The sequence below is a fragment of the Lepidochelys kempii genome, chromosome 6, assembly GCF_965140265.1.
Source record: "Lepidochelys kempii isolate rLepKem1 chromosome 6, rLepKem1.hap2, whole genome shotgun sequence".
NCBI classification, from domain to species: domain Eukaryota; kingdom Metazoa; phylum Chordata; order Testudines; family Cheloniidae; genus Lepidochelys; species Lepidochelys kempii.
In genome coordinates, this window is record NC_133261.1 from 4614730 (window position 1) to 4640574 (window position 25845).

The window sequence follows — 25845 nt, forward strand, 5'->3', positions numbered from 1 at the left end:
CACACACCCCTTCTCATTCAACACATGCTCAGATCAACATAAACTCCACAGAGCAATCGCAGCACAGATTCCCCAGCACAAACCCCAGACACAAAACAACACCACCTCTCACACAGCAACACAACCAGCATGCAAAATAACCCCAAACACACAGCCCCTCCCTCACCATAGCGCACACCCCTCATTCATCATCTGCACCGATCAACACAAAACACCCAGCGTAACACAGGCTCATCGGGTTATGGTTTCTTAGGGTACGTCTTCACAGCCACTTTCAGCGCTGAAATGTTTGTCGCTCAGGGGTGTGAAAAAATATCCCCCTGAGCGATAAAAGCTTCAGTGCTGCAAAGTGGCAGTATAGACAGCGCTCGATCGCTGGGAGAGCTATCCTCACGGTGGTGGGGATTTTTATACCACCGGGAGAGCTCTTTCCCAGTGATAGATCCCAACTACACAGCCCACATTAAAGCACTGCCATGGACTGTGTAGACAGAGCCTTAGAACTGCTGTCTGGGAAGTGGGGCAGCCAAGTGGTTTAAATAAATCAGTTTAGTTAAACTCCTGCAAGTTTGCATGTAAACAAATTCCAAGGTAACCTGCCCAGGGGGACCCTCCCCCTTGCTCTGGGATCCAGAATCCATTCTCTTTCCTCCTTTGGTTTTTACTGTGATTAATCCAGACCTGAGGGAGGGTGGATTGGTGGCAAGGAGGGAGTCCCTAGTGCACTGTGCTCTGGCATTGTCGCTTCACTGTTCGTGCTCTGCAAAATGTTATTAAAATAAATCAGTAGTTCCCTATAGAAGGGAGAGGGAACCTGGCTCTACAGAGGGGAGCTGTCACAAGCTCTTAAACAAGAGCAAATCAGCAGCAGGTAAACTGGGCTCCATGGGAGGATCCGAGGGAAGCAGAGAAAATTAATGTGAAAGCTGTCTCCTCAGCAGGGGTGGGTGGATGAGGAAGTATTTTAAACACATGGGGTCCAGGCCAGAGAGGTTTATTCAGCTGTTACTTAGTGACCTCACTGTGAGCTTTGCCTAAGTAAGGACTGAGGAATAACTGAGATGGGATGTCAGGATTTAGATTCACTCACAGAATCTCATTTGGGCCAATCTCTCATCTTCTGTGATATTTACTAGAATGTGTGAAATCAGGTTTCCCCCAGATGTAATCTCCTGGCTCCCTGCTGCCAACTCCAAGCACTTCTAACGCTTCCCAGTAGAGGGGAAAGGTCGTACTCCTTTTCTTTTTGCAAATACAGACTAATACGGCTGTTACTCTGAAACCTTTCATTCAGACAGCTGCACCGGCACAGGAGCCAGCAAACAGAGCTGTAAACAGGGGCGTTTCAGTGGGAGTTTGAAAGGGGAGTTCGTATTGTGGTACTTGTGTGGGGTTTGTTTTTGCTGTGAGTGGTGGTGTTTTGCGGTGGTTTGTGTTTCCCAGATTAACAGGATTTAGGTGGGAAGGCTATGACAGATACAGAGGCAGCAGAGGGAGTGACCCATGTAGTGGAAGACACAATGAAGATGACTGGATGTGGAAGCTGCGGTATGTATATGATCCTCGAGGGGCTACCTGGTAAGAGTTTTGTCTGCATCAAATGCCGTCTGATAGAGCTGATGGAGGAAAAGATCCGAGGATTGGAGATGCAGGTGGAAAATCTGGTTGAGTTTAGAAGGGGGTTCGAGTGGATTATGGAGCAAAGACATGAGGCAGCTGAAGGGAAAAGCTCAGACTTGCAGATAGAAGCAGGACTGAAGAATTCTGAGGGGAGACTGTTGGGTGAGGAAAAGTGGACAGTGGAAGCATGTGACTAAGAGAACCAGGCAGAGGAACAGACGGGCTAGTGAAGGAGAAAAAGAGCTCAAGAATAGGTTTGCAGAGTTGGAAAATGAAGAAGGGGCTCAGCAGGTGATCACTGAGGGTGGCAGGGCGAGGAAGAAGAGAAGAGCAACTAGTCCTATAGGAAAAGGGGAAGAGTCAATGGAAGCTACACTAAATATGAGTCCCAGGAGGATACAGGATGGGTTGAAGAGCATTACAAGAGAGAATAGGAATAGAAAGAACTTGCAGCCAGAGGGAACAGGGGATAGACTGGAGAATAGCATGGTCACCAGGAAAAGGCAGGTCTACATGATCGGGGACTCTTTACTGAGAAGAATAGACAGGCCTGTAACCAGAGCTGATCCAGAAAATAGAAGGGTGTGCTGTCTGCCAGGTGCTAAGATACGGGATGTAGACCTGAGGTTGAAAAGGATCCTAAAGGGAGCAGGAAAGAATCCCCTAATTATCCTTCATGTGGGAACAAATGATACGGCTAGATTCTCGCTGGAACATATCAAGGGAGACTATGCTAGGCTGGGGAAGACGCTTAAGGAAATCGAGGCTCAGGTGATCTTTAGTGGGGTTCTGCCTGTTCCTAGAGAAGGGCAACAAAGGTGTGACAAGATTATGACTATCAACAGATGGCTCAGGCAGTGGTGCTATAAGGAGGGCTTTGGGATGTATGGCCACTGGGGGGCATTCATGGACAGAGGACAGTTCTCTCAGGATGGACTTCATCTGAGTAGGGAAGGAAATAGACTTCTAGGTTTTAGTACCATTATACAAGGCACTGGTGAGACCTCACCTGGAATACTGTGTGCAGTTCTGGTCTCCCATGTTTAAGAAGGATTAATTCAAACTGGAACAGGTACAGAGAAGGGTTACTAGGATGACCTGAGGAGTGGAAAACCTGTCTTATGAAAGGAGACTCAAGCTTGGCTTGTTCAGCCTAACCAAAAGAAGGTTGAGGGAGATATGATACTTTCTATAAATATATCAGAGGGATAAATACCGGAGAGGGAGAGGAATTATTTAAGCTCAGCACCAGTGTGGACACAAGAACAAATGGATATAAACTGGTCATCGGGAAGTTTAGACTTGAAATTAGATGAAGATTTCTAACCATCAGAGGAGTAAAGTTTTGGAATAGCCTTCCAAGGGAAGCAGTGGGGGCAAAAGATCTATCTGGCTTTAAGATTAAACTTGATAAATTTATGGAGGAGATGGTATGATGGGATAATATGATTTTGGCAATTAATTGATCTTTAAATATTTACGGTAAATAGGCCCAATGGCCTGTGATGGGATGTTAGATGGGGTGGGATCTGAGTTGCTACAGAGAATTCTTTCCTGGGTATCTGGCTGGTGAATATTGCCCATATGCTCAGGGTTCAGCTGATTGCCATATTTGGGGTCAGGAAGGAATTTTCCTCCAGGGCAGATTGGAAGAGGCCCTGGAGATTTTTCGCCTTCCTCTGCAGCATGGGGCACGGGTCACTTGCTGGAGGATTCTCTGCACCTTGAAGTCTTTAAACCACGATTTGAGGACTTCAATAGATCAGACATAGGTGAGAGGTTTATCGCAGGAGTGGGTGGGTGAGATTCTGTGGCCTGCATTGTGCAGGAGGTCAGACTAGATGATCATAATGGTCCCTTCTGACCTTAATATCTAAGAATCTATTTCTCAAGCTAGGTGGATGGGTGTAACAGAAAGCAGGGAGGCTGCAGGGACCCTGCTCATAGGTGCTGGAACTAAGGGTGCTGGAGGTGCTGCTACACCCCATGGCTTGTGGCTTCCATTCTATCCAGGGTTTACAGTTTGGTTCAGTGGCTCTCAGTACCCCCACTATACAAATTGTTCCAGTACCTCTGACCCTGCTGGGAGCTATTCTCTCTCTGGCTCCTTCCGTACCAGCTGTCGGTGTGGGAATGAGTATCTCCGACGTGGGTCCCTGTGCCTCGATTCTCAGCACCTCTGCTCCATAGTCCTTCCCGTAGGAGCTGATCTTCAGGTCAGTGGGGGCGCTGGCATCTGCTTTCTCTCGTCTGCTCTGGTCGGTGGGCTTGTAATATCCCGCCTGCCGCTGGATTCCACTCCATTTGCCCTTGACACTCTGCAGCTGTGCCTTTTCCAGCTCTTCCAGGGCTTTCCTCGCCATGCTACCACCTCAGACAAAGGCACATCAAACTGCCAAGAACAGCAGAGACAGAGTCAGAAAACTGCTGCTGCACATAGGACAGGGAGCAGGAAGCGCTTGCTCGTCAGAGAAGCAGGAAGGGCTTGAGAATCCAGCTTCCGTGCACAGTAACAGTACACTCCCTTCACCCTGCCCTATCCTGCCTCCTGCACTTCCTGGTTATTGCTCTATGTGGCCCGAGAATGTGTTTGCGAACTCTGTGTTTAATGTCGGGATCTGAGTCGTTATTCCCATTAATCTGAGACACCCAAATATTAAAATCCATGGGCCTGTTTAACATGGCATCTTCTCGAATGGCACTTGGTAAGGTAGGAGATTCACAAAGGCATTTAAGTGCCTAGTTCCTACTGATTTCAATGAGAGTTAGGTGCCTAAATACCTTTGAGAGTCTGGGCCCTAGACTGTATATTAAGGAAGGACTTAAGTGCTGGAGAAGGTTTCTGTGGGCCCCTATATGCTGCCACCAGTGTATAGGGTGACCAGATAGCAGGTGTGAAAAATTGGGACACCTGATTTTTGGGGCAAGGGGGGGGAGATAGTTGAGTGCATAAGACAAAGCCCCTAATATCAGGGCGGTCCTGTTAATATCAGGACATCTGGTCACCCTACGAGTGTCTGGGGACCATAAACCCCTTAGCTGGCCAGGGGAGAATATAGTAAATTCATAAAAGCTGAGTAGGGGTCATGCTGGAATCAAGGCTGGGGAGGCCATAACTTAGAGCAGCTCCATGGACCTAAATTATGCCATAAGCTGTTTCAGCCCCTGGGCAGCCCAGAATTGGGAGGGTGCAAAATTTGTTTAAGCCGTCATTGCCCTATCACCCCAAGGACTGTGACTTCTGGGCTGTGCCCCTTGGAAGGGCAAAATCTGACCCTTGGGATCTATGTCAGAGCACCCCATTGTGCAGCCAGTATGTTGAATAAGGCAGGGGTCAGTGGAAAAATCTGTACTGACTGGATTCTTTGTTTTTGTATTTAATGCACTAAAAAATCCCCTAAAACTGCCCTTTTCCTCCAGGAGCAAACGTGGCAGAGTTACTTCTTTTGTCAATCTGCTCTCTTCCCAATGTGTTGATTCCGATCACGGCCACGTGTTCTCCTCAGCGAGCTCAGCCTAAATTCTCTAGCAAGGCACCATGGTTTCTGAGGCTGTCTGGTACAGGGGACTGGGGATTCTGCAGCAGCCTCAGGGGAATTTCAAAAATAGAGGTTTTTACTGTTAATAAATATGAAAACAACTAACCCGGTCGGAACAACACCCCTCAGGTTACATATTGTAATATTTAATTCAATCATATCCTGCTCCCACTGCCTCCAGTTTGGTATTGACACACACAGCAGCACTGCAAAAGTTGTCAGGAGGAAGCTGGAGGTTTTGGTAGATATTTTAGGGCATGTTGAGCTGCAAACAGGAATCTTTTTGCAGTGCACCTGCTTGAATCTGCACATTTATGAACTATACTGCATATTGGTGCTCTTTATGTTACCCATCTACAGACACAACACACACACACAGTCATACAGAAAAGCACTATGTTGCGTATCAGTTAAGCTAGCTGATGATGTACCAGGCCTAACACAAAACCTCCAAATCAAGGACATGAAAAGCCATGGCATCTAACAGACTCCTGTACCATGAGACACACTTCACCACCAACCCTGACACCATACAGCACAGACCACATTACATCCTTAACTCTGTTCCAACAGGGATTTCAACTTCCAATACCCCTGCCCATCTGTTGTTCACAGAGCTGGAATCCCTCCCTCCCTCAGCTTTGGGGAAGGGGGCACTAGAAAAGCTGTTATCCCTATTAATCCCCAGTCATTCCAGCTCTGGGAATAGCCATACTGGGTCACACCAAAGGTCCATCTAGCCCAGTATCCCATCTTCCAACAGTGGCTAATATCAGATGCCCCAGAGGGAATGAACAGAACAAGTAATCATTAAGTGACCCATCCCCTGTCATCCATTCCCAGCTTCTGGCAAAAAGAGGCTAGGGACACAATCCCTGTCCATCCTGGCTAATAGCCATTGATGGACCTATCCTCCATGAATTTATCTAGTTCTTTTTTGAACCCTGTTATAGTCTTGGCTTTCACAAGGAGTTCCACAGGTTGACTGTGCGTTGTGTGGAAAAAATACTTCCTTTTTTTGTTTTAAACCTGCTGCCCAGTTCTTATGTTATGAGAAGGAGTAAATAACACTTCCTTATTTACTGTCTCCACAGCAGTCATGATTTTATAGACCTCTATCATATCCCCCCTTAGTCGTCTTTTTTCCAAACTAAAAAGTCCCAGTCTTATTAATCTATCCTCATATGGCAGCCATTCCAGACCCCTAATAATTTTTGTTTCCCTTTTCTGAACCGTTTCCAATTCCAATACATTTTTTGAGATGGGGCGACCACATCTGCACGCAGTATTCAAGATACGGGCGTCCCATGGATTTATATAGAGGCAAGATGATATTTTCAGTCTTATTACCTATCCCTTGAGCATTCTGTGTGACTGGGACACAGGGTGGAAACGGGACTGATGTCACTTCCCCATTCTCCGCCCTCCCCCCATGGCTGCAATTTCCCCAAGGGAAGGAACTGGCCCTTTGGTGGCTGCTTGTTCCTCATTTCCCCCTTTGTCCCATCAGCCCAGAGCTTCTTAGCCTGCGGGGGGAGGAATAAACTGGCCATTTACCCCATAAGGGCCTAATCTGTGCCGACTGCTTGATCTTCCCTTGCCCAGGTCAATAGGCCCTGGCCATATACACAGGGCAGCTCAGAGTGCCGGATAGTGACCTACACGGGGCTTTTAAATACAATGACAACTGTAGGGGCCGCAGTGCCGCCACACGCACTGCCCCGGCACACAGCGCCCCCTGTGTGTGATACATGCTGAGAAGAAGGGCTTGAGAGACCAGATACCCCCAAGGCCCCAGCATCCACCCAGGTCAGCTATGCAATGTGCACCTGGCTCCCCTACAGCCCCCACCAGGAAACGCCTGTTCCTCCCTGATGCTCTGCCTGTGAAAGCACAGGAAGTAAAGGGCTGTGGGGCCCTTCCCAATGCCAGCGCCTTCTCTGGATCTAGGGGGACCAGCACTGAGAAAGATGCCAAGATACCTGCCTCCATGTTTCAATATTTTGTGCCAGGCAGACACACCTCTCTAAGGGCTTATATATATATATATATTTATGGGAAGTTATACCAGCATAAGGCAAGGTGTGAATTCACCCCCCTTTGGCAATACTTGTGTAACTCCCTATCTGGAAACTCTTTCCCCAGAATACAAGTGCCTTTTCCTAGTACCGCTTCTATCGATTTTTGTGCAAGCTGATTGTCTCTTCCTAGGTATCCATTAATTCCTCCCTCCCTCCCGCACTCATGCCCCGCCTGCATCTCACCTGGGAGCTCCATCTCGCCTACGGTCTCAGCCGGCTCCCTCTCGCCGGCTGCTCAGGGCTCCCCCCGCAGCTCGGCCTGAGGGGTGTGGGGCAGCAGCTCCCCTGGGGCAGGGACTCAGCAGGGGCTGAGGCTGCAGAGTAAACAGCCCCGTTATGAGAGTCCCCCCTCACACACCCGAGGCAGAGGGGCCCTGCTGGGCTGATGGGACAGGCTGCAGGGGGCAGTGGCAGCCCCCAGGGCCGGGGGCCTGGGAAAGGCTTGAGCTGGGCCCTGCTGGAGCCCCGCTGGAGCCCCAAGGAGCCCAGCCCGGCCAGGGAAAGGCCCCATCTCCATCTCAGGGGAGAGAGGAAAATGTCCAACCCCTGTGTCCATTCCCGCCCCCAGGATTTGGGGCTGGGAAGCCTCCCAGCAGCCGGGAAAGTCCCTGCTGGTTAGTGATGCCTCTTTGTGTCCCACAGCCCCACCTGGGGGGAGAGACACCCAGAACTGCCCCTCCCCCACCAACCCCCTGAACTGTGACCCCCCCCCCCAAATCTCCTCAGTGATCCTCAAACTCTGCCCCCTCCCATCTCCTGGCCTCTCCTGACTCCCCCACATGAGCCTCTCAAACACACTCTGCTCCCCTCCTGCCCCTCAATCCCCCCCCCATTGCCCCCTCCAGCCCCTCACTCCCCTCTGGAATCTTGCCCCTCAGCCCCCCTGAGCTGCCTCTAAATTGCCCCCAAACTGCCTCTCAGACCTCCCAAACTGCCCCCTCCAGCCCCTCACTCCCCTGGAGTCCTGCCCCTCAGCCCCCCTGAACTGTCCCCCTGTGCCCCCCAACCAAATAACCCACCCCACCAATCTTGTGCTTGAATCCCTCCACCGTCCCCATTGCCCTTCTCAGCTGACCCTCCTCCTGGACCCTTTAGAACTGCCACTCCCCTGGGGGTCCCCCCCCCAAAAAAATCCCTTCCTGGCTCCTCTCAACCCCCCACCCCGCCCAGCTCAGCTCCCCGGGGTGAGTCCGTTGTGTCAGTTTAACTGTCACCTCAGGGACATTCTGAGGTCCCTCGCCCCACGGGGTCACCTGGGCCCTCGTTAGCCTCAGAAGATGGGGGGGCTTATTTGCATAACGGGAGGCTGGATTGTCCAATCAGGGGCTGGCCTGGGGGCTGTAAAATCATGACTGGTGTGGAAAAAGTGAAGAAGGAAGGTGTTAAACCTAAACCCCTCCTCCCTACACCATCGTCTCATCCTGGCATTGAGACCACGTGGCTCTGCCCGTCTAACCGGCCCTGCGCGTGGGACTGGGAGCATCTCCGAGAACGCTACCTTGGAGGTCCTGGACTTCAATCTCTTACCTAGTGTTAGGTCAAGGAATAAAATAGAGAAAGGCTGCAGGGAACCCCCCACTAAAATATAGGTCCACAGTCCTTTACTGCGAGCTCCAGTATCGATCACCTGGTTGGCAGCCAAGCTAGTCCTCCTGATGTAACCTCCCTTCCCCTCCCTCTGCTGGGATGAGGCAAGTGGAATCAGGTGTATAGAAACCAAAGAAATTGGGTTTATTTGGGGGAAACTGAGGTACCTAGATAGGAACCGGAAAAATGCATAAAACAATAACAGAAACTTATTCTCTCTATAGGTACAGTAACTCAGAACATCTGTGGCCTGAAGCCAAGACCCAAACTAGACCCCCATGGAGCACACAAGGTAAGTAAACATACAATGTCACCCTTCTGATGGCTGCTACTCTGAAACCCTTCTGATGGTCACTCAGGACCTCGATCCTTTGGCTCGTACAGAGCCTCAGGAGAGGGACTCAGAGGAGACCCCTCGATGACTTGTCCTTCTCACTGGCTCCAGATGACAGGGCGGCAGGCTGACGAGAGGACAGCAGGGTGTTCCACAGAATCCATGGGAAAATCCAGTGAAAACTGGAACTTGTTTACTGCTTGGGCCACTACTGACCATTGGACTTCAAGAAGGATGTGGATAAATTGGAGAGAGTCCAGCGAAGGGCAACAAAAATGATTAGGGGTCTAGAACACATGAGTTATGAGGAGAGGCTGAGGGAGCTGGGATTGTTTAGCCTGCAGAAGAGAAGAACGAGGGGGGATTTGATAGCTGCTTTCAACTACCTGAAAGGGGGTTCCAAAGAGGATGGCTCTAGACTGTTCTCAATGGTAGCAGATGACAGAACGAGGAGTAATGGTCTCAAGTTGCAGTAGGGGAGGTTTAGATTGGATATTAGGAAAAACTTTTTCACTAAGAGGGTGGTGAAACACTGGAATGCGTTACCTAGGGAGGTGGTAGAATCTCCTTCCTTAGAGGTTTTTAAGGTCAGGCTTGACAAAGCCCTGGCTGGGATGATTTAACTGGGAATTGATCCTGCTTCGAGCAGGGGGTTGGACTAGATGACCTTCTGGGGTCCCTTCCAACCCTGATATTCTATGATTCTATGAAAACACTCCAACTGCCCTCCTGATCACATGACCAAGTCCTCCATTTTAGATAACAAAATGGGTTCCATGCAAACATAATAAATCATAATACTAATAGCCTTACAAACATAGCTTTAGGAATTTGCCCCTAACACTAGCAGCCTAAATTTGGCCTCCAGAATTTCTCTCCTACCATTCCCTAAGCCACTGGAACCTACATGTACCATGACCACCAGCTCTTCCCCAGCACTGCACAAAAGACTGTCTAGATGTCTTAAGAGAGCTGCAACCTTCACACCCACCGGTAATTCACCATGCAGTTGTCCCAATCATCACAAACCCAGAAATCTATATTTCTAATGATCCTGTAACCCTTCTGCCCGTCAGAGTTGGCAGCAACAAGGGCCGGGTTCAATATCTAGGGGTTCCATTCCAATAACACAATGCAAACCGGCTCGAGCCCCCACCCAGTGACCTGGGACAAATATATACCACCCCCGCTGGGCGCCTCCAAGAGGCAATACTTCCCCTCTCGCAAGCACATAGTCTGAGTGTAGCAAAAGTCTTTTAATAACAGAGAGAAACAATGTGGCATTATGTTGGGGAAACACCACCAACAGGATTCATAACACAACCCATGAGCAAAAACAACCCCACCCCAGGCAAATTGGGGCATGCCCTTTTCCCTTTGGTTCTTGAGTCCAGCAACCCCAAAAGTCCAATGCCCCAAAAGTCTCTGTCCCTGGTCAGGGCAGCCCCAGAGTTTGAAAGTTTATCGGCGGAGCTTTACCTCCCAACCTGGGTGGAAATGGGACGGGGGTAAGAGGCACCTTACGTGATCTGAAGCTGACCGCTCCATAGCGGCGCTCCGCTCCGCCAGCCGCCCCACAAAACTCCTTCGCGCAGCTGCACTCCGCTCCGCCAGCCGCCCCACAAAACTCCTTCGCGCAGCTGCACTCCGCTCCACCAGCCGCCCCACGAACTCCTTCGCTCAGCTGCGCTCCGCTCCGCCAGCCGCCCCACGAACTCCTTCGCTCAGCTGCGCTCCGCTCCGCCAGCCGCCCCACGAACTCCTTCGCTCAGCTCCACGGCCCACAAGCAGCTCCTGCCATCCACACACTGCGCCGTGTCGAACTGCTTCGCCAGCCATCCCGCAAACTGCTCCACAATATATCTTCAGGCTCCCCCACTACTTAACACAACACTCAGTGATTTCAGCACTTAGGTGAATTCAGCTTATAATAGGGGAGCCCCAGTGCTGGTGCACTGTCAGCCCAAAGTGAGCTCAGCAGCCTATAACTAGACTTCTAATGAAATCAAAATTAGCTCTGATATTCCACAGTGGAGAGAGGAGGAAGTGCAATTAGCATGTAAGGCCCTCACCAAGGGGCCCATGCCACCAAGTATTAATACTTGTCCCCAGCCTCTCTCCATTCACACAGTTTTGGAACCCATGACCCTTGCCTAGCGAGTGCTACTTAGATGATGGTGAATCCCTCCATCGTAACAAAAGGCCACGTACAGTTCCAAGCACAGTTCCCATAATCAGGGTAATAACAATTTATTCTTCCTGCCCCAATAACAGAGACACTGGGGATCCCACAGCAGCCAAAGTGACCATTTGGGCAGCTATGGTCTCATTCTAGGCGTGGTGGGTGTGCCTATGCAAATGAGATCGGCCCCTGAAGTTCTTTTCCACAACTTGCCACACCTCACCACCAGATGTCAGGGTGGAGCTCATCCTGACACTGCTTACAATCCAATCCCCCATTACTATTACCTGTCTCTTCCTCATAACTGGGATTCCCTCCCCTCTTAGTGCAAGAGGATACCCTGACATCATGTGAAGGAGGGTCTCAACTGTGGGATCATTTCCCTCCGCTCCAGTTTGATGTTCTCTTTCCCCAAGACTTTCATCCTCCTCAACAGCACAGAAGCTGTCAGACTTGGGGGTGGGACCGTTCTATTGTGTCCCACAAAGTCTCATCTACGCACCTCTCTGTTGCCCTTAGCTCCTCCAATTCAGCCACTCTGGTCTCAAGAGCCTGAAGGCCATCAGCTCCCTGAACACACATGCCATCTGCCTACAAGGCATATGCTGCATTCAGTACAATAAACTGCATAGCCCCCACTCCGCTGCTAGACTTCTGCCTGCATGCTTTTTACTCCTGCCGCTTTTTTTGCTTTTGTTTTGTGTGGGTTTTTGGGGGGTGGGAGAGTTTATTGGCCTAAGTTTAGAGAATGTTAATCAGATGCATTTGGTTCTCTAAACTCCCTTGCAAAGCTCTGTATTTGCTAGCTCCTCTGGTCGCTTAAGAGCTGGTTTCTTAAACCCCTGTTCTCCCTGAGTAGCCCTGCCCCCTGGTTAAGGGTTAATGGGTGCTTGTAATGGTCCTTTCCCTCTCAGGCTCAGAGGGAGGCCTTGCTGTCTCTTCACAGCTGATTGCAATCATCGGAAAGAACAGCAAGCAGTCATTGGTCCAGACAGCCTGGCTTGGGCAAACAGCAATCAACAGTCTGGACTCTGACCCTCTGGGTGGGGCAAAGCAATAAGCAGGCTTTAACCCAGAGGTCTCAAACACGCGGCCTGCGGGGTTATTTTCTGTGGCCCGTCAGCTCCCCGTAGGCCCCCCCCCAGCATTTACCTAGAGCGGCTCCGTCCCGGCATGCACCAGGGGCAGGGCAGGCTCCCTGCCTGCCTGCCTGCCCTGCCCCCGCGCCGCTCTGGGAAGGGGGACCTGGGGGAGGAGGGGCAAAGGGGTCTGTGTGTTGCCCTGGCCGTGCCTTCCCAGGAGGTGGTTGGTAATGCAAACAATAAATAATACTTCTAGTACTGGAGGAGGAGGAAGTGATGGAGGACGAACATTTCAATATATTCACATAGATGGGGGCTGGCTGGAGAATCTTTGCGGGACCCAAACATCCCCTATTAGCTCTGACTAACATGCCTTACCCCCTTACCCAGCCCTGCTTGCTCAGGAGGGGTCCTTCCTCATATGGTCTCTGTTTTCCCTGTGGGAACTACCATGTCTGAATACACATGCAGAAGCTCCTTGGCCGGCCAAGAAACCCACACCAAGGATGTCTAGGAGGAGCTGGAGCTCAGCCTGATGGAGAAAAACGATGGGAAGCTGATCTGGGAGGTTGTCATCAGACCAGGTAAGGGTTTCTGTGCCACTGAGGTGAAAATGACCAATGAAACCTTGCAAAAGGGTGGTTCTGGTATCCTGCATGGCTGATCCAGATGGCGCTCGATCCGTGGGGAGGCTGCGTCCCTTTGGGATTTGTCACGATGATGATGATGATGTCAGAGCAGACTCAGCCCGGCGAAGGGAGATGTTTGTGCAGGCAGCCCCGAGCCAGCACCTGTCATGAGGCAGGAACCATGTGAGGGGTCTGGCAATTAGGTGGGAGAGGAGAGGAGCAAGATTGGAAATATCCTCTAAGAGCTTGGAACTCAAGATTATTGCCATAAAGCTGTGGCCAACCACAACATCCCTGCTAGCCTTCTGCTTGAAACTGTACAATGCCCACAGGGATAGAGCTCACATCCTCCTGCTACCAAAACCCAGGCCCTGAACCCCCGGAGTAAAGCCCCCCCTCCCCCAACTAGCTGTAAAGTGTACAGAGTCTATGGTACACATTTGAGCAGCTCTGATTCCTACCAGCAGAGGGCAGGAGAGCACAGACACACATTACCCAGTGTGTTATGAATAGGCTTGGCAGAATCCAGTTTTTATTTCTTTTATCATTTCAACAGATATCGGTTTTCTTTTAAACTTTTTTAGGTTTTTACTGACTTAAATTTTCATAGAATCATAGAATATCAGGGTTGGAAGGGACCTCAGGAGGTCATCTAGTCCAACCCCCTGCTCAAAAGCAGGACAATTAAGCAATTAAATCATCCCAGCCAGGGCTTTGTCAAGCCTGACCTTAAAAACTTGTAAGGAAGGAGATTCCACCACCTCCCTAGGCAACGCATTCCAGTGTTTCACCACCCTCCTAGTGAAAAAGTTTTTCCTAATATCCAACCTAAACCTCCCCCACTGCAACTTGAGACCATTACTCCTTGTCCTTGTCCTTCAGTTGCATGAAATTACGGGGGAGGGGTTGGACAATTATTTAGTGACAAGAGACGCTGAGATTTGAAAAGGGAAAGCTTTTCAGAGTGTTAAAACACAAATTGTCAATATCACACATCAAAAGATACAAAGTAAATAGTCTGACATCCCTGTTTTTTACTGTTCATTTGCTAGTCCATTTGAGACCAGGCCCATTCAGAAGTCTGAATCACTGGATTCGGACCCTAATACGTTCTCAAGCAGCATTTTCTTACTTTCCCTGCCTGTAAATTTCTATTATCATCAATGGAAACAGGTTTTTGTCAGTTTGTATGTGTGCAATGAAATCCACTTTTATTGAATGAAAATCTAATCCTTCCGAGCCTCATTATAAGATCTTCCTTGCTCTCTCTTGATCATGGATTTTCTCAGGAGCAGATCACAGGGTGGGAACAGGCTCCATTAACATCTTTAGGACACCTCAGTGTGGAGTGAATTCTCCCAGTTCAGCAGCTTTGACACTTCCTTTTCTCTTAAAACTGGGGGCTCTGTCTGAGACGCCAGTTTTTAAATCCAGTTCTTCTGTCACACAGGCCAGTTTCTCCTCTCAGAAGCAAAGAAATCAGATGGTGAAATCGCTATTAATGTCTTCTCTAGTCCACATGTTGTACAGTACTGCTGCCATACCTCACCCCAGAGGTGGCTGCATTTTGACACTGGATGAGCAATCTCTCAATATCCAGACTGCAAGGTGCTGTGGTGAAACTCATTAGGGAAGATTTTATATTAGCAAACATGTTAAAAAACCCCAGTTCATTCTCTCTCTTCTCCTCAGATATGCATTTTGTTCACAGGCACTAAGAACAGCTGAGCCAGCGGGTGACTGCAGCAGGCAGTGTTCTGAATAAATTATACGGCGGCACTCTAGATGACTAGCAATACTCAAACGTTAAATCTGGGAGTACAAATCCAGAGACGATGCGGAAGCTGTGTGAACTCGTCCTGAGCTGGAACAGGGACTGCAGGGTGGCTCTACCAGGCGCTGGAGGACAGCCACAAAAACCAGGTGAAAGAGTTTTAGGGGAGATAGATGCAGGCTGTCAGAGGGGCTGCATCCAGGGTCATTACAGGGAGCTCAGGACTCCAGTTCTGATCCTTCCGTCCTCGCCAGGCTGCACTATCAATTCCTCCCCAAGACCTCACTTAGTCATGGAGACGCATTCAAAGCTCCTGCTTCCCCCTGGCCTCAGTTGCACTGTCCTTTGGGGGAAGAGGTGGAGCAAGGGGCAGGGCCTGGGAGAGAGGCTGGGCAGGCAGGGCGCGGGGCCTCAGGGGAACAGGTGGGGCAGGGGGATGTTCCAGCACTCCTGCTGTAGTGTCCGGCTTTCAGAAATTAGAAAGTAAGCAACCTTACACCCAAGTACAGACAGCTCCATTCACCCCCACCACTCCTGCGCTGATCTCAGGGTGTCCACCAAAGCTCACACACCAGGCACGGTCAGCAGCTGCCATGACTCTCTGCAATATCTTGGTTGGGAAATCCGATCGTGGCAGCTGGCTGGACTGAGCTGGACTGCTAGATCCGCCCCACCCCAAATCACAGTTGATCCATGCCCCCAGAGCCAGAAGGCATGAGGGTCCCCAGGTGTCTGAAACAGCAGTGCAGGGTGCTCCCCCATAGCCCCTGGTTCCCAGGGGGAAGGGAATGGAATGGAGAATGGGATCCAGGCATCCTGGATGACAGTTTAGCACACCCAGGCCCTGGGGTGCAGGGGAAGACCGGGATGCAGAATGGGACCCAGGCATCCGGACGGGCAGTGCAGGGTGCTCGCCCTTAGCAGAGAGACTGTGCTGGGGAATGAGAGCCATGCCAACAGCTGCCTGAGCCAGTCACCTGTCACCCTTCCCTCCCCCTCCTGCTCTGCAGACAAAAACTGGCCAGTGTCCTGTGCTTCCCAGAACAGCAGCCGGTTATTGATCTATATATAGAGGTGGGGAGGGGCTGTGGGGCAGTCGCGTTGCAGCTGAGCCCATCCCAGCAGTCAGCTGCTCCTCGGTGCCCATCCGATCTCTGCACCTCATCGCCCTCCAGCCAGACCCTGCTCCCCAATCCGTCTCCTCCGATCTCAGTAAGATGCTGCTTTCTTTCTCTCCCACCCGGAGCGGTGGCTGTGGGTATATTTCAGTGCCCCTTGGGCTGGATGCAGCCTAATGCGACCAGGGTGCCAGGGTCCAGGCTTAGAGGGTGGTTGGGAAAACTTGAAGGGAGGCATTGTCTTTCTAAACGGTGTAGAACGGGGCAGGCTGCGTGGGCAAGGCCAGAGGATCTGACGGGGACGTGGGCTCAGCCGCTGCCCTCTAGGAGAGCACCGGGGTTTAGCTGGCGCAAGCTGGAGTTACTTAGCTCTGGGCAGGGATCAGAAATACTCAGAGTGAGACCTCTGTCTGCATCCATCTGTCCGTCTGCCTTGAGTCTGTCTCCCTGTCTCGTCTTTTTTTCTTCTCTCTCCTGCCCGTCGTTTTAACCCCATGGTGCTGACATTGAGCCCGGATGGTAGCAGAGGGACAGCTTGTATGCGGGAAGAGCATGTGGCAGGGAAAGAGGGGGGCAGGCCAGAGAAGGGAGCTGGCTGGGGAGGGGGCTGGTTATTTAACCCAAATCTCTCTGGGCAGAGGCTAAAAATGTTCCTCAGTGTCTCTCTCTCTCTGTGTGTGTGTTAGTATCTCTTCTCTTCTGTTTGTGCGTCTGTCTCACTCCCTTCCCCTCCGCCCCCGCCGTGTCCAATGCATGGAGAAGCCATCCAGGCCCCCTTTGCTGCGTGTCAGGCCCCTCCGGAATGGGTCTCGCCCATCTCTACCCATTGGGGATCAGTCTATTCCCTCCCTTCTACTTCACCCCCTCCCAGTGCCTCTCTAGCCCCTTGTTCCCAGCCGCAATGTGGGCCTGTGGGGCAGGACATGCGGAAAGCCAGGCTGGCCTAACCCCCTCATCCCACTCGGGAAATGGCCTGTACTGGTCCTCAGATGTGGTCCTGACATTGGCACGCAGCACGGTCTGGGGAGGGCTCAGCCCTGCAGGCTGCTCCCCATCATAGCAACAGCAAAGCATGAGATTCATAGACTCCATACGGGACCATCGAGTCTGAACCCCTGGATAACACAGGCCAGAGAACTGCCCATATGTAACCCCCCTCCACACACGTGCTGCAGCTTAAGCCAACTACTTCTTGTCCTACCTGCACTCCATCACAACAGGGCAATGACTGCAACACAATGCACCTCACTGCACCAAAACACCATGCAATGCAGTGCCAATCAATGCACGTGGAATTCCCTGCGGTAAATAGTTTGTGCTTAATGAGACGACAGGGCAATGCCCGGCCACGCACGGCACACTGCAGCAGAGGGAACAGAATGCCATGCACACTCGCGGCCACACAGCACACAGCTGCAAAGCCGTAAATCCCGTGCAATTCACTGCCATGCCTGGGTGCCGTGGAATACACTGTAGCAAAACGGCATCAAGACAAAAAAATCAGGGCTGTGCAACACAATCAGACACGGCTCCCAGGGAGAGGCAGTGATCCACAGCTGGAGAATCTGCCGGCCCCAGAGCTCGGCTCCCATTGCGATATCCGTTCCAAGCCAGCTATTTATAGGTATTTGGTCACCCTGCAGCCATGGGCCCAGCAGATACCACGCAGGGTTAACATTCCTCCAGTAGGTCAGGCTGCATAGGCCAGACACAGGAGGAGGCAGCCCAGGGGGAAGGGAAATGACTACTTTATCCCAAGCAGGGGGGAGGGCAGGGAATGGGACTTGGTGCCTCTAGGGGGCTTTGAATCATAGAAATACCAGGGTGGGAAGGGACCTCAGGAGGTCATCTAGTCCAACCCCCTGCTCAAAGCAGGGCCAATCCCCAATTTTTGCCCCAGATCCCAAATGGCCCCCTCAAGGATTGAACTCACAACCCTGGGTTTAGCAGGCCAATGCTCAAACCGTTGAGCTATCCCTCCCCCCTTTGCCTCCAGGACTGGCTGGCTCAGGGGAGGGGAATGGGATACATGAGTTACCTTCTGTCCCCTCTCTGCCAGCCCACCCCACCGCCCAGCCATGTCAAACTCCAAGCAGCTCCTGATGCAGGGCATGCACCAGGACCTGAGCTGCCCCAGCTGCCTGAAGCTGTTCAAGGCCCCCGTGACGGCTGAGTGCGGCCACACCTTCTGCCTGGAGTGCCTGTCCCGGGCTGCGGCCTGCCCCACCTGCCAGGCCCCCACCAAGGTGGAGCAGCTGCGCATCAACCAGCAGATGGAGCACCTGGTGCAGTGCTTTCGGCAGGTGCCCCACGACCACTGCGAGGAGCACATGGACCCCCTGAGCGTCTACTGCGAGCAGGACCAGCAGGTCATCTGCGGGGTGTGCGCCTCGCTGGGCAAGCACAAGGGACACAACATCATCACGGCCGCCGAGGCCCACCAGAGGATGAAGGTAACAGACCCATGGGCCCATCTAACCCGGTATCCTGCCCCCTTGTTCCCCCCATGGATCAGACCCATGGGCCATCTAGCCCGGTATCCTGCCCCCTTGGTCCCCCCATGGATCAGACCCATGGGCCCATCTAGCCCGGTATCCTGCCCCCTTGGTCCCCCCATGGATCAGATTCATGGGCCCATCCAGCCCAGTATCCCGCCCCCTCCCTGCCACCCTGGATCAGACCCGTGGGCCCATCTAACCCGGTATCCTGCCCCTTTGCTCCCCCCATGGATCAGATTCATGGGCTCATCCAGCCCAGTATCCCGCCCCCTCCCTGCCACCCTGGATCAGACCCATGGGCCCATCTAGCCCGGTATCCTGCCCCTTTGCTCCCCCCATGGATCAGATTCATGGGCCCATCCAGCCCGGTGTCCCGCCCCCTCCCTGCCACCCTGGATCAGACCACTCGATTCATCTTTTTCTCTTGCTCTTTCAGAAACAACTTCCCCAGCAGCAAATTCAGCTGCAGGAGGCGCAAGTGCGTAAGGAGAAAACAATCACTCTGCTGAACAGACAGATAGCAGAGGTGGAGGTGAGACAGCAGGGGCCCTTTGGGGGTGTGTGTGTGTGTACACACGTTCAGGAGATTCGGATGAGTGCTGTGGAAGGGGATCTGTGATGTGTCTGAAACAGTGGGTGAATGCATTGTTAGTTCAAAGGGATCCCACTGGCCTACCTGCCAGCACCCGGGAGTTACACTCTCTTCTCCTTTCAGACAAGCTGCTCCCAAAAGTTAAGTCCTCACTAGAGACCCTACAATAACAAAGCAGTGTGTGCAACCCAAGTGTCCATGAGAAATTCACAGCAACAAACCATGTGTAGATCTAGCAATGTCAGGAGACCCTACAGAAACAAAGCAATCTGTGCATCCTCCATGTTCATGAAGACATATGTGGGGAGGAGGTTGCTGGTGGACTCCCACCCCAGGGATGGGAGCAGATCCTGGAGGGGAGGTGCTATTGGGGGTAGTTACAGGGGGGCTCTGACCCCAGGGGGAATTGGGGCAATAGTGGGGGCGTGACAAGGCAGTGACCATCCATCCCTCCCCGGCTGCAGGACACGGTGGTGCGGTTCAAGCAGCAGGTGTCGGAGCAGCTGGGGGTGATACGCACCTACCTAGAGGTGCTGGAGGCCTCCCTGGGCCGGGAGGCAGAGCGGGTGCAGAAGCAGGCCACGGCTGTGCTGCAGGATGAGCACAAGACCATGGGCCACTACCTAGACCAGCTCAAGCAGATGGAGGCCGTGCTGGGCGAGGTGCAGGAGGAGAGCCAGACCGAGTTCCTGAGGGTGAGGAGAGACCCCCCTCTCCGCCCCGCTTCTGTCTGTCTGGGACTCTGCCCCTTTATTCGTCTGTCTGTCTGGGACCCCAACCCCTGCCTCTGTCTGGGACTCCATCTGCAGTGTCTGTCAGTCTGTGACCCCCTAACCCCTGTCTTTGGCTGTCTCTGTGACCCCACCCCTGTCTTCCTCTGTCTGTGACTCATAGAATCATAGAATATCAGGGTTGGAAGGGACCTCAGGAGGTCACCTAGTCCAACCCCTTGCTCAAAGCAGGACCAATCCCCAACTCAATCATCCCAGCCAGGGCTTTGTCAAGCCTGACCTTAAAAACTTCAAAGGAAGAAGATTCCACCACCTCCCTAGGTAACCCATTCCAGTGCTTCACCACCCTCCTATTGACCCCCACCCCAGGCTTGTCTGTCTGCCTGGGACCCCACCTCCTGTGTCTGTAACCCTGCCCCCTGTGTCAGTCTGGGACCCCTGTCTCTGGGACCCCACCCCTGCCTTCCTGTGTCTGTCTGTTACCCCCCACCTCCTGTGTCTCTGTCTCTGTGATCCCACCCCTCCCTCAATTTGTCTGTGACCCCGCTCCCTGTGTCTGTCTGTCTGTTACCACCTGACTAAGGTGGAAGAAGGAAAAAGCCCCACAAGGGAGGTGACACCTGGCACCTTAGTTTCACATCCCAGCTGGTGTTCAGAATTTAGCCAGCAGAGGTGACAATGTCATCTGGGTCCCTCTGTCTGGCCAGAACCTCCCTCAGGATCAGGACAGGATGGTGATACAGTGGACCCCTGGGTTGCAGCAGATGATGTAGGTGGCAACCATGATGGGGAAACTTGGTTCTTCCTTCTAGGCCACCCATCCCGTTTTGACAACACCACCACCCCACCAGATGGGAGCGGTGGGTGAAACAGCACCTCCCTTCATTATTCTGGCCTCCAGTTAGGCCTAATTTCCAAGCCACCAATTTTGGTTCATTGATTTCCAGTTCCTTTCTCCCCTTGATTACCAGGTGTGACCTGAACCACGCCCTTGGTGGGCCAGCAGGGCGGGGGGGGGGTGGTCAGCAGATTTGAATGCAATCTGTCTTTTGTGTTTTCTAAACTATTTTCTATCCCCCTTTGCGCTGGACTGTTGTTACCTGGGAAAATTCAGGCTTGGTCCACACTAGCAATTTATACTGATGTAACTGTGTCCTTCAGCGGTGTGGAAAATCCACACCCTGAGCCACGCAGTTATACCACATAAAGTCCTGGTGTAGACAGCGCTCTGCTGACGGGAGAGCTTCTCCCACCGAGACAGCTACACCTCTCGGGGAGGCGGATTGCCTACGCTGATGGGAGACGCCCTCCCCTTTGGGTAGATAGCATCGTCACTCAAGCACGACGGTGGCGCAGCCTTTTAAGTGTAGACAAGCCCTTAGAGTCCAGGGCTCTGCACCACACTCCTTGTGTCTGTCTGTGACCCTGCCCTCCCCGCAACATCCCTTTGTCTGTCTGTCTGTTTCCCCTCCAAACGTCTCTGTGTCTGTCTGCCACCCCCCAACCTCAACATCCCTGTGTCTGTCTTTTGTGACCCCAAACATCCCTGTGCCTCTGTCCCCCTTACATACGCACCAGGTCCCTGTGTCTGTTCCCCTCCCCAACACACGCATGCTCCTCTGGGTCTGGGGGTGACCCCCGCCCACACATGCAGTTCTCTGACCCACAGCTCTCTGTGTCTGTCAGACCCACCCCCGACTCTGTCTGTCTTTTTAACGTGATGCCGTCGCCTCTGTGGTTCACGGGGGCTGGGTTAGAAGTGGGGTGGGTGCGTGGGTTGGGAATGGGGAGATACTGTGGGCCAGGTGCTAATCTTCACCCTCGTCTTCCTCTCCACAGAAATACTGCCTGGTGGCCAGCAGGTGAGCGCTCCCACTCCTCTGCTGCTCTCCTTCAGCTCCTCCCCCTACCCCGCCCCCCAGTCCGCCCCACAGGGCTGGAGACATTGGACCGGAAGGGCCCTACTGGGTCACCAAGTCCAGTCGCTGCTCTCGCAGCCTCTCTGAAACCCCCTTGTCAGCTCAGCCAGAAACAGATCAAGCTCCATCCTCAAACCAGCTCAGTTCCTGAGCTGCTGCTGGGAGGCCGATCCAGACCCTCCCTCCTCCGATGGCCAGAAACCTTCTTCTCCTGTCCAGCTTCCCTTGCTTCCTGCCCAGTGTGTCCCCATATCCTCTGGCACCAGCATCGCTTAGAGCTCTGCTCCCTCCCGCAACGCGTCAGTAGGGAGCGATCAGACCCCCTCAGCCAGCATTTCGCCAGGCTGACCCAGCCAAGCGCATCCGGTCTCCTCTCCTCCCGTCGGCCCTGCAGGCCCCCATTGCCCGTCGCTGCACCTGGTCCACTCTGGCTTCATCGTGCTTGAACAGGATGCCTGGAACTGGAAACCGCATTCTAGACACACTTGCCCACAGCCGTCTCCTTGGGAGCCTCTGCCCCAGGCCTTGCTCACTCACCGGCTTCCTCTCACACGCCTGTGCTCTGGCTCACTCTTCTCACACACCCCTCTCCCCTTGCACACGCACTCCTGGCCATACTCAGGCCTTCTTGCACACTCACCCTTTTCCCCGCCTTCCCTTTGCACACTAGCTCATCCCTTGCCTCATACTGCAGTGTCAGTATTTCTGGCACACTCCTTCCCGCCCCACGTTCCCCCTCCGTACAGTGCCTCACATTAGGGTAACACTTCCACAATCCAACCAACATCAGGGCCCCATTATGCCGGGCAGTGCACAGACCTCACTTGAGATGGAGGCCCCCACTGTGCCAGGAGCTGTATGACCCCCCAACCAACATCAGGGGGCGCCGTTGTGCCAGGTGCTACACAAACCCCCCAACCAAGATCAAGGCCCCCTTTGTGTCAGGTCCTGCACAGACTTCCCCCTCCCCCCGCCAACCAAAATCGGGGGCCCTGCTTATGGCAGGTGCTGCTCAGACACTCAGTGAGCTCACATGCTAGGCAAAGAAGGGATTATTAGCCCCATTTACAGATGGGAAAACTGAGGCCCAGAGCCATTCAGTGACTTGCATGAGTGGGTTTGTGGCAGCACTAGGAATTGAACCCAAGTGTCCTGAGATCCAGGCCAGTGTCTTAACCATGAGGCCAGCCTGCCTCTCCTATTGCACAAATCCAGAGTGCCTCTCTTACTGTGTGCTCCAACCAGGTCTGCTCCCACCCCTCCCCTTGCACACGAGCCTCACACACCCAGGTCTCGGGAAGACAACATTCCCTGCCAGATGAATGGATCCAAGAACTGAGTCACACAGTCTTGACCTCCCCATTGCTTCTTATCCTCCCACTCTGACCTCCATACACCGACCGCTCATCCCTCCTGGTTCCCGTCCCTGAGCACATGTCCCCCTGACTGGCTCTTCCTTCCCCGCAGGCTGCAGAAGATTCTGGGAGAGTCCCCGCCGGTTGCCCGGATGGACATCCAGCTGCCAATCATCACAGATGATTTCAAGTTCCAGGTGTGGAGGAAGATGTTCCGCTCACTGATGCCAGGTAGGGCATCTGCACGAGATGGATCAGTAGGGGGTGCTCTGTCATTGCTGGCCCCACTGCCTCAGTGCAGCTCTAGGGGGCGCTGTGCTGCAGAGAGCAGGTTGGTGGCTCAGTAGGGAGCGCTCTCCCCTGGCTGTCAGGGCTGGCCCCAGGGCCCCAGCACGGTGCATGGGGGAGCTGTGCTGCATTTCAAATGAGACTTCGTACCAATGCTCTGGCCATTCATGGTTTTTAAATGTCCCTGGCATTTTTCCAAGAGTCAGCGAGTTAACCACAATGTCCTGGCAAAATCCCAGCTATGGTTACTCTATTCTGTTCTCTAAATTCTACCTTCACTTTCAGTGCAGGATTGCAGTATGGCTGCTAAACAAACCCCTGTGCCCCACCCCAGAGGTAGCTGCATCTCAGCATCGGGTGAGGGATCCCTGTATATATCCAAGGACATATTTGATTCTCATTTACCCTGCACAGCAATCACCAGTTGTGCCAGGTGCTAAACAGACCCTGAGTGACATGATCAGCTCAACAGACCTGTGGCAGAGCCGGGAATAGAACCCAGGAGTCCAGGGCCCAGTGCAGTGCTCTATTCACTAGGCCCCAGTGTGCCGGGCACCCTCTGACTCCACCTGAGATTCTGGCCTCCCTTGAGGGGGATGCTTGGGGTGCTGTGTGGGAAAGAAGAATTAGGAAAAATGGGGATGGTGGGAGGTGACAAGGGGTGGAATTTTGGGCCAACTTTCCAGGATCCCACGTGGTGCCCCATTCCTTTCTCCCTCTCCCCTCCCAACAGCTCTGGAGAACCTGACCTTTGACCCAGACACGGCCCACCCCAACCTGGTGGTGTCGGAGGACGGCAAGCGGGTGGAGTGCGTGGAACACAAGCAGCCAGTGAGCTCTGATGACCCAGGCCGCTTCGACAAGTCCAACTGTGTGGTGAGCCGCCAGAGCTTCTCTGGTGGCGAGCACTACTGGGAGGTGACAGTGGGTGACAAGCCGCGCTGGGCGCTGGGCATCATCTCGGCTGACACGGGGCGAAAGGGTCGGCTCCAGGCCCTGCCCTCCAGCGGCTTCTGGCTGGTGGGCTGCAAGGAAGGCAAGAACTACGAGGCCCACGTGGAGCACAAGGAGCCGCGGCTGCTGCGGGTGGAGACCAAGCCCAGCCGGATTGGGCTGTATCTCAGCTTCGAGGACGGGATGCTGGGGTTCTACGACGCCAGCGACGAGGACAACCTGGCGCAGCTCTTCGCCTTCCACACGCGCTTCACCACCACCGTCTACCCCTTCTTCGACGTCTGCTGGCACGACAAGGGCAAGAACAGCCAGCCGCTGGTCATCTACGCGCCGGAGCCGGAGGCCTCCTAACAGCGCCCCGCAGAGCCGGAGGTGTTGTAGTCACGCCTAGCCTCTCCCCACGGAGCCGGGAGTGCCGTAACCATGTTGCCAAAGGTGCTGTAGCCACGCCCAGCTATGCTCCATGCTTCCAGATGTGCCACAGCCATACCCAACCTTGACCCAAGATGCCAGAGCAGGAGGTGCCCCAACCACACCCAACCCCACCCCACATCACCAGAAGAGCCATGACCATGCCCAGCCGGCCCTACTTCACCAGCTGTGCCATAACCTCACCCCACAGCATCACGGCCACACCCAACCATGCCCATGTCGCCAGGTGAGCCACAGGCACTCCCAACCATGTCACCTGGTCGGCGGTGCTGAAACCACGGCCGGCCACACCCCAGAGAAGCCATGCCCTGCCACGCCTCGCTATGCCTGACATCACCAGAGCAGGAGGTGCCTCAACCATGGCCAACGTCACTATAACTATGTTGTCAGACGCTCTGTAACCACAGCTAACCACGTGCTACATCTCCAGAAGCTCTGTAACAATGTCTTGTCATGCTACCATCAACAGAAGTCCCATTATCATGGCCCCCCATCACCAGAGGTTCATGCTTCCATTACCAAAAGCATCTCAATCATGCCCAAGCATGTGTCCATTACCACAGACTCCCTGGCCATGCCCACGTAGCTGGAAGTGCCGCAGCCATACCCCATGCCATCACTGCTCCTCCAGACATTCGGAGCCCATGTGGCCCAGCTCCAAGCTCCCTGGGACGGGCAGTGACCCGACATGGTTCCAAGCCTCCGGGATCTGTACAGGCAGTGCTGGGATCTGAGCATGTTCGCATCCACCCAGATACGGTCTCCAATAAAACATGGTTGTGTCCCCTCTGCCTCCTGTGTGCACGTGTGTGTCTGGGCTTCTATCTGCCATATGGCCCCCAAACAATCTGTGAGGGATCAGCTACATCTTTATAAGGGCCCGGACACCTTATTTACTGGGCACTGTACCAGCATTAGTGAATTTATTCTTCTGGCACACACCCATGTGAGTGCATTACAGGAATCTCATTATTATTGGTTGTTATGGTAGCAGTTGGAGGTTGCAACTAAGATCAGCCTAAGATCAGTTGTGCCTGGCGCTGTACAGACCCCGACCAAGATCAGGGCCCCGTTGTTCCTGGTGCTGCACAGACCCCAACCGAAATTAGGGCCCCCAGTGGGTCAGATGT

General features: G+C 53.2%; 2 protein-coding genes across 11 annotated transcripts in view; one reads left to right on the plus strand and one right to left on the minus strand.

The window, feature by feature from the left end:
• The window catches only part of LOC140912354 (uncharacterized), a 121957-nt gene extending 112801 nt beyond the window's left edge, over positions 1 to 9156 (minus strand). For 4 of the 7 annotated variants that reach the window (XR_012159274.1, XR_012159273.1, XM_073346608.1 and 1 more), the window contains exon 1: positions 3692 to 4100. Coding sequence is in view for 5 of the 7 variants with exons in the window: in XM_073346608.1 (XP_073202709.1) it covers positions 3692 to 3983 (292 nt within the window). In the remaining 2 variants the exon portion in view is untranslated. Of the gene's footprint in view, positions 1 to 3691; positions 4102 to 9133 lie in introns of those variants that run through there. The other 3 variants (XM_073346609.1, XM_073346610.1, XM_073346611.1) reach the window with 3 other exon arrangements.
• TRIM72 (tripartite motif containing 72) lies at positions 418 to 25506 on the plus strand. 4 transcript variants are annotated; one of them, XM_073346620.1, is made up of 10 exons: positions 418 to 1548; positions 9052 to 9119; positions 12816 to 13009; positions 14766 to 14977; positions 18006 to 18399; positions 18881 to 18976; positions 19501 to 19731; positions 21607 to 21629; positions 23154 to 23272; positions 24063 to 25506. In XM_073346620.1, exons 5-10 carry the CDS (start codon positions 18025 to 18027, stop codon positions 24632 to 24634), a joined length of 1416 nt encoding a protein of 471 aa, XP_073202721.1. In that variant the 5' UTR covers positions 418 to 1548; positions 9052 to 9119; positions 12816 to 13009; positions 14766 to 14977; positions 18006 to 18024; the 3' UTR covers positions 24635 to 25506. The 4 variants fall into 4 exon arrangements, with proteins under 4 accessions (XP_073202721.1, XP_073202720.1, XP_073202719.1 ...); XM_073346619.1 differs by lacking the exon at positions 418 to 1548 and having other exon boundaries at positions 8581 to 9119; positions 14747 to 14977; XM_073346618.1 differs by lacking the exon at positions 418 to 1548 and having other exon boundaries at positions 8581 to 9119.
• Positions 25507 to 25845: the final 339 nt, after the last annotated feature.